General features: G+C 38.2%; 1 protein-coding gene across 1 annotated transcript; it reads left to right on the forward strand.

The window, feature by feature from the left end:
- Positions 1-339: 339 nt before the first annotated feature.
- On the forward strand, positions 340-7,469 carry fkbp7 (FKBP prolyl isomerase 7). Its single transcript, XM_034134182.1, has 4 exons — positions 340-630; positions 1,125-1,276; positions 2,893-3,020; positions 5,979-7,469. Exons 1-4 carry the CDS (start codon positions 413-415, stop codon positions 6,138-6,140), a joined length of 660 nt encoding a protein of 219 aa, XP_033990073.1. The 5' UTR covers positions 340-412; the 3' UTR covers positions 6,141-7,469.
- Positions 7,470-7,887: the final 418 nt, after the last annotated feature.

Consider the following 7,887-nt stretch of genomic DNA (forward strand, 5'->3'; position numbering starts at 1 on the left):
AATGAATTATTAATTTTCCTTCCTATAGTGATTACTATTCATCTTTTGTTGCATTAAACAATAATATAACTGTAGTATGGGAATAATATTGAGAGGCTTGTGTTTTATGGCCCCCAGTACAGTCTTTAAGGCAGTACACTCAGGTTTACACTCAGGTGGTGTAACTACCCCACTCCCCCAGCCAGCCTCTCCAATGAGCGAAAGCCAAAGAAGGGCCCGGCCATACAGACTGTGGTTCCGGCATTGGGCCTGGGCCAGTTACAGTGAATAAGGCGGGATTTAACGAGCCAGGAAGCAGAAATCCCTGACAGTTAAAGTTCAGGGCAGAAAACTCCCATAAAGTGTGCAGCAGCTCTCCACGTCCCACTTTGTGTTCACTTTCACAAGTTGCCACGAATACAGAGACAGCGGCATGATGTGGAGGTTAGTAAGCTGCACACTGTGCCTCTTGGTCTCTGCTCAGCTATCTCTATGGTGTGTTTGGGCCTCAGCAGCTGAGCTGGATGGAGAAGTGAAGATAGAAGTAGTGTACAAACCCGAGGAGTGCACTCAGAAGAGCAAAAGAGGAGATCTGATAAACGTCCACTACGATGGCTTCCTCGCCAAAGATGGTTCTCAGTTCTACTGCAGGTTGGTGGTTAGAGGAACACTTTACAGTTGATAGATATTGTCTGTACAAGCCTATTGGATGCTTTGAAAGTCAATATGCACATCAACAGGCACCTTATTACTGTATTATAGATAATTATACATTGTGTAGCTTCAAATTGTCTAAAAGGGGGTGGTGATTGCTCCATACAGGTTTCACATTGCATGCACTATTCTAGATCTATTGTATGTGTGTTGTAAAATTGTATGCCATTTATTTCATTGTTAATTGTGTAGTCCTGCTTTAAGGCCTTAAGCAGTCATCACCTGGAGTGTTAGGGACAGTATGACACATATTAGGGCAGGGAGGGGGCTTAATCTTACTTATTTACAACAACAACAAATGTCATGGTCAGGTCCCAAACCGATATGAAAATCTGTTCATGTGCGTTCAGATCTGTTCATGCACATCGGATTGATGTGAAGACTGATTGATTGACAGGATGTTGTTTCTTTTCGTACTCTTTCTCCTTTAGTCGGTCAGACAAAACCGGGCACCCCCAGTGGTTCGTCCTGGGCGTGGGACAGATCATTAAGGGCCTGGACCTAGGGATGGAAGATATGTGTCCTGGAGAGAAACGAAAAATAACTGTCCCACCCGGCCTGGCCTTTGGAGAGAAAGGCAAAGGTGAGTGAATGCAGCACACAGTGATTAAACCAAGGATCAGCAGAGGGTTTATATTAACCACTGCTAAACCGTAGATTTACTCAAAATGACATAAAAATACAGTACATATGCAGGGGTTTTTAGTCCCTATTAAAGTTCAGAATCTTAACAACACTTCCCAACAACAACAACGTGTTTCCAGATAACAGTGTTGTGATGATACTGGAATTTCTAACTTCATTTCATTTCAAACCTTTATTTAACCAGATTGGTCCCAACTTCGATACAATACCTAGACCAATGGTATGTTGTACCATTAAGATACTACGAAGAAAAAAATAAAATAACACTTTATTATTAACAGATACATATATTTAAGCAATAAAATTACAACACTAAACATTTTTGGCACCATAATGACTGAATCAAAAATTACAACGACAATAGTCTTGTTGAGGTGTTGAAAATCCTCTATACATTGTCGAACAAAGGAATAAAGCTTAAAGAAAAAACACTATGTAGATATTGTTGTTTCCACTAAAACATTGTTAAAAAGCAGGGGAAATTATCCAAGTCCAGGCAAGATGTAAAAAAGTACATTAAACTATGGTTTCACCTTTATTGTCCTGTAGCTATCCTATGGCATGCTTTTTTCACCCTGGTAAAAAAAACATGTGCATATACTGGTGTGCTTATCCCACCACCACCTGTCTCCAATATATACAGTACACAATCACCAGGTGTCCAAAACTACTTTCAAAATAAAACAACTACTCCTAAATTACAATGAATAAAAAGGTACATTTACAATAAACAGAGAATACATTTTTAACTCATAAATAAATGAATATATAGCCCCAACACAGTCCTTCAAACGGATCTCTGTGGTTATATGTTTGTGCTGGATGAGCTGCCTTCATTCTGTCTTGTCTTTTTTACAGCTCTTTAGTTGAAAGGGCATCACATCCCTCTCAGTGTTTGCTACTCATCCCCACATGGCATGTTACTGTAAGCATGCACCAAGGTTTAAAGGTCTCTACTTCCTCTTGCTCTGTCTTGCATGCATCACAACAGCTTATCAGTGTTTTACCTAGTTCATTTCCTACAAATGTTAGTATTCATAAATGCCCTCTGGTTTAATCTGGTTCCGCTTTCTGGGATTCTACTATCACTTGATTTAACTTTTTGGCTATGGAAAAATTTGTTTTTTTTGTTTGTTTTCAATGGTTCTGCATCAATCTGCATTACATGTAAACCTATCCAAGGCTGAAAACAGCTGTGGGGGGGCTTCATGTTCTTGTCTTTTTCTTATTAAATAATAACAGCTTCAACTGCATGTTGCTCTAGGAACATTATTTTCCTCTCTTGCTGGATTAACGCCACATCTCTTATAGGTCTTTACATTTTGTAGCTCTTTGAAACAAATCAATACGATGTTATCCATTTATCATTTATTTAGTTGGTAAGATTTATTTTAAATTCATCACAAAGTCTGAAAATGTACAGAACCACCGGCTCCCATTCTTCCTGAAATTCCAAATCCCACTCAATGATGATCAGTTATTCTGAGTGATAATTATGGCTTCATTCCTCCTTCCTAATTCTCCGTGTGCTGTTTCCTCCTCCTGATCAAATAGACCCGGTGCCGCCCAATGCCACGGTGGTCTTTGAGGTGGAGGTGTACTCTGTATCCAGGGGGCCCCGCAGCATGGAGGCCTTCAAAATGATGGACCTGGATAAAGACAGTAGTCTCTCAAAGGAAGAGGTGACTATAATTCACAAGCTGGTGATTATCATGGAAGTAGCTCAGACTGAAAAGGTTCTAATAACCAACCATGGTGGGATTAACCAGCTCAGGAGTCTGGGTAATAACTGGCTTGTGACGAGATTTATCTATAAGAATGTTCTCCTTTCATGGTTAGCCCTCATCTGAAATAGATGCCACTTCAAATGGGAGTCAGAATACTTTATTTATCCCGGGGGGAATTGGGTTTTGTGGAAGTTGCTCCAAATTAAATTTAAATAAAAATGTTATTAACAGGCTTTGCATAAAGTTATGAAAAATCCAACCTTAAAGGGGACCTATCATTCAAAATGCACTTTTGTACGTCTTTTATACATGAATATGTGTCCCCGGTGTTCCAGGGAACTCACCAAGTGTCAGAAAATACAACCCTCTCTCTTTTCCTCCGTACCCAAATCTCTAAAAACGGGGCTACAACGGAGCTGATCCAGATTTTCATCCGCTGTGACGTGTCCATCCGCTGTGACGTGATAGCGGCGGCCAGGGCCGTATCCAGGATTTCCTAAATACCGAGGTCCAAACATGCTAGGGGGGTTCGGGGGTATACTCCCCCGAGATTTCTGGGATTTTCATGATCTAGTTAGGTGCTTTTTAAGTCCTGTGGGGGGTCACAAATTGGATAATATATCGATTTCAAACCATGTCAGTGGGCTGCAGCATAAATTATTTTGAATCAGTTAATTTTTACTATTATTGATCTGGACATGCAGAAGAGGCTAAAATGATCACAAAACATTGTCAACATTCATTTTCCATGTCTCTCTCCTTTCCATAACCTGCCCCCTCTCTTCCATCTTCTTTAGTCTCTCTGTCCTCTTCCTGTTCATTACTCTCTCTGTCCTCTACTCTTTCTCTTTGTTCAATCTCTCCCTCGTTGTTCACTTTTTGCTCCTTCTCACTTGTCGCTCCTGCCAGTCAATTAAAAGTAATTCAGCCATTTAGTTCATTTCACTTGTTTGTTTGCATTATTTCTTTTATTAAATCTGTTTTGTTTGATTTTCAAAAGAGAACAAAGATGTAAGCAAATTGTGTTTTATACAATTGTATGTTATTATGACATCATAACTGCAATAGATGTATGTTGTTTAAAAATTATGCCTATTGTCTATATTGTAAATGAAGACTAAGTTATAGATAGATAGATAGATAGATAGATAGATAGATAGATAGATGGATAGGGTTATTAAGCCTACATTCTTTTGTGTGACTGTACCTGCAGTTCCTCCCTGACTTCCATCACTTTCTCTCTCTCTCTTTCTCTCTGTCTGCCCTGTCTCTTCCTTACCAAAGCTGAGCTTCGACTGACGTAGTCTTTTCATTATATCTGAGTCAGTGTAAAAAGAAAACAATACAATGTTATATCTTCAATGTTTTACTCAAATTGAAATGAAAGAAAAGCATTACAACGTTTGTTAAAAGGTAATCCTTCTGACATTGGATGAATGTAATTAACTTTAGCTCTCTAGCTAGTTTATTCACACAATTTAAACCAAAGTATAGCCTATAGCTGCAATATAAGTCAGTGTGCATGTTGTCGGACGTCCACTGACTAACGTAGAGCGTTCACACAGGATCTGCTGGTCATATGATGTCCTGATGAACAGAAACACAAGCAGCCCACTGGACTCAGATCTCTAGATACCTCATCACTCCTCCGCTGCTCCGATACAAGTCCGGGCTGCGGTGGTTTGTTGATACATGTCGACTTCTTCTGTTTGCTTTAATCGAGGCTACGTAGTTATGCAGCGCCCCCATCGTCAGTAAATGGAAGTACTACAAAGAATCCCTTTTAGTGCAGTTATTTCACAAGTTTAGTTATATACACAGCTCGGAAAAAATTACCGAGGTCCGGACCTTTGTGACCTCAATGGTGGATACGGCCCTGGCGGCGGCGGACCCTCAGAAAGTTGCTATCAGAAACAATGCCTGACGTGTTTTGGACGTAATCTCGTCTTTGTTTACATTAGCAAGCCTCGCTAACACTCAGAGCTAACCTGTACTGTAGAGCACATGTGTTTAAAAAGCAGGAAATAAAAAAAGGAACTCACCTTGTGATAAACCTGCAAGAGAAAAAGCATTTGAGCTCCATACTATTTCGGAAATAATCCTTGACGTGGTTTAAACAGGATGGCGTTTTATCACAACCGAATTTAACTTTATCTCCGGTAGAATTCTGATCAGGCATTAGCTCCGCCTCCTCTTCTTTTCTTTTTTTCAAGCTAAGGACCCAAAATCCGCGTTTCTCTAACAGGGCTGCAAAAGAGGGGTATGAGCAGTATGAGGGATGGCTACAATGGGTGATCTGTTTGGTATTTTGAAAAAAAAACTTCACAGACATGTTTTATATAGGTATGGCCCTACAATATATTTTTCAAATATAGCATGATAGGTCCACTTTAAGTCACCTCGCTTAGTTGCCTCATAAAGAATAAAGGCTACATTTTTATTTGTCCTCTTATCTCACATCATAAAAAAAGACATTGATTATTCAGGCTATAAATACTACATTTAATTTATTTACGGCATTTGCTCTCTTTAAAACAGCATTGTAAAAGCAAAATATAATGACAATGTCAGTACTACAAACCACTAGGAAATATAATATTTTAAAGAGATCAAAAATGTAGCTCGACCCCAAAGCGCATGCTTACAAGAAGACCAGAATTGACTTTATCAACATTATAATAGCCTGCTGGCATATAAATAAGATCCATAACAGTCAAGATGTTATCTGGGTTGTTTATTGCACATTGAAGAAGAAGAGGACGACCTGCTGTTGATACCATTTACAGTTTTATTTATCACCCATATAAGTGTGTTGCCCTTTAGATCATAACAGGGGTGTGTTATGTAAAAGCAGTGTTGTAATAGTACAATAAATGTCTGTTATTTATACTGAAGGATTATTTTTCTCTTCAGGTAAAGCAATACTTGCAGCTGGATTATGAAAAGGATGGGAAGCCACGTGACGCCGCTTTCTATGAGAAGATTATGGCGGATATTTTCCGCAAGAATGATCAGGACAGCAACGGCCACATCAGTGCCAAGGAGTATAACATTTATGGACATGATGAGCTCTAGAGATCCTGCGGATTTAGGTTATGCAATTAGAGAAAAAAAAGAACATGAATGGTTCGGGAATAAAAGCCATGTTCACATATTCTTACAATGATGCAACGGTATCAAGGGACATTCTAGGTAAAAAAACCTGATTATCCAAGAGTTTTATTTTTCTTTAATTTGATAATCTCTCTGTTTTTTCACATATTTCACCCTTTTACATTGTTTTCTGTTAAATGCAGATGTTCTTTTTACTATGAGAATATTGTAGTGGTGCATATTACAATGACACACAAGATTGACAATGTTAGCCAACACTTCAAACCCCTAAATGGTATTTAAATGTTGTTTTGGGGCGGCATTTTTCCTTCAAAAAGAAAACAGGAAGTAATCATGTTGAGGTATTTGGAGTTCCCTATATGTACTTTCCATATAACGTATTTCCAAGCCAAATAGTAGCCACTCAATTTTTTATACGAAGTATTAAACTATGCAAGAAACTGTCCAACACCTGGAAATGTGTTGATGAAAAACCACTACATTTTATGATTTAATGTGTTTTATTTCTGTCTTTAAGTTGTGTCTTTTGGTGATTAAATTTGCAGAAGAAAAGCCCACAGTATTGCACAAAGTTGTGGCTTTGAAACTGTAACATGACTGTCATATGACATGTTGGTTTACCCGCCACAAGAGAAAGATCCTAACTTGTCTTCCTGTGAAATTCCTGCCCTCCAATCTGCAACATCACACCAGTGCGCGATATATATATATAGAAGCCCTTAGAAGCAAATGACAAAAACATTTTCTAAGCCTGATCTAAATTGTTTTTCTTTCCTGATTTATGAAATAAGAACATGTGGGAAAAAAGGATTTGCAAAGACAACGTTTTCCAAAGTAATTATGAATGCCTTCGTTCCTATTGAGAACCGACATGTTGTACCATATTTTAGCCTCTTGTGGCCGGAATTAATATTACAACAACAAACTTTGCCAAAAATAAAATCACCTACCAACATGTTTGCTTTTCACCTATTCACCGATTTAAAAAACAAAGAAATATGAACCTGACAAAACATTTGACCTACTTGATCCAAAAGGGAAAAAGGGAGCTGTTCTTAAGTCATTAACAGGAGGGACTTCCATTTCACATTGCATCAGCTGTGATTGAGAAGTTTGAATACAGTTTGTGATAAAAATGCACACAGATAAATGTTGCGGTGTGTCAGACCCATTTACAAGTTTGTTTACATCTTTAATGTGGTCCAAAATAATGATATTGTTGTATCCAGATTAACAGTTTTTGTATTTTGTAACACAATAAAGAAACCACAGTGAATGTGGAAAACAACAGTATGTTATGTGTGCTTCAGATTTGTTTAAGTATTGTAAAATGGATTCATGGACTTTATATTGGTGTATACACACAGTGTTGTAGTATTGCTACTTTAACGTAAATAAGCGATACTGCAGTGTAAATATACTCAGTTACAAGTAAAAGACCTCCAATAAAAATCTTATTCCAGTAAAAGTCCAAAAGTATTTGCAGTAATTTCCTTAAAACACCAGAATTATTTATTATACAGATTGGACGATTTTAAAATGATATAAATATTCATTCTTAATCTTAAAGAAGTAGAAATACACAAAACGTACCGTAGGCAGATGGCGAGTCGCTCGGCGGGTCCGATTGACAAACGCATATTGGTGTCTGCCTTTGTAATCAGTGGACCCACTTTGCCGAGCAACTCGTCAAACTGGTCTTTGCTCA

This window comes from Trematomus bernacchii, unplaced genomic scaffold, assembly GCF_902827165.1.
Source record: "Trematomus bernacchii unplaced genomic scaffold, fTreBer1.1, whole genome shotgun sequence".
Lineage (NCBI taxonomy): Eukaryota > Metazoa > Chordata > Actinopteri > Perciformes > Nototheniidae > Trematomus > Trematomus bernacchii.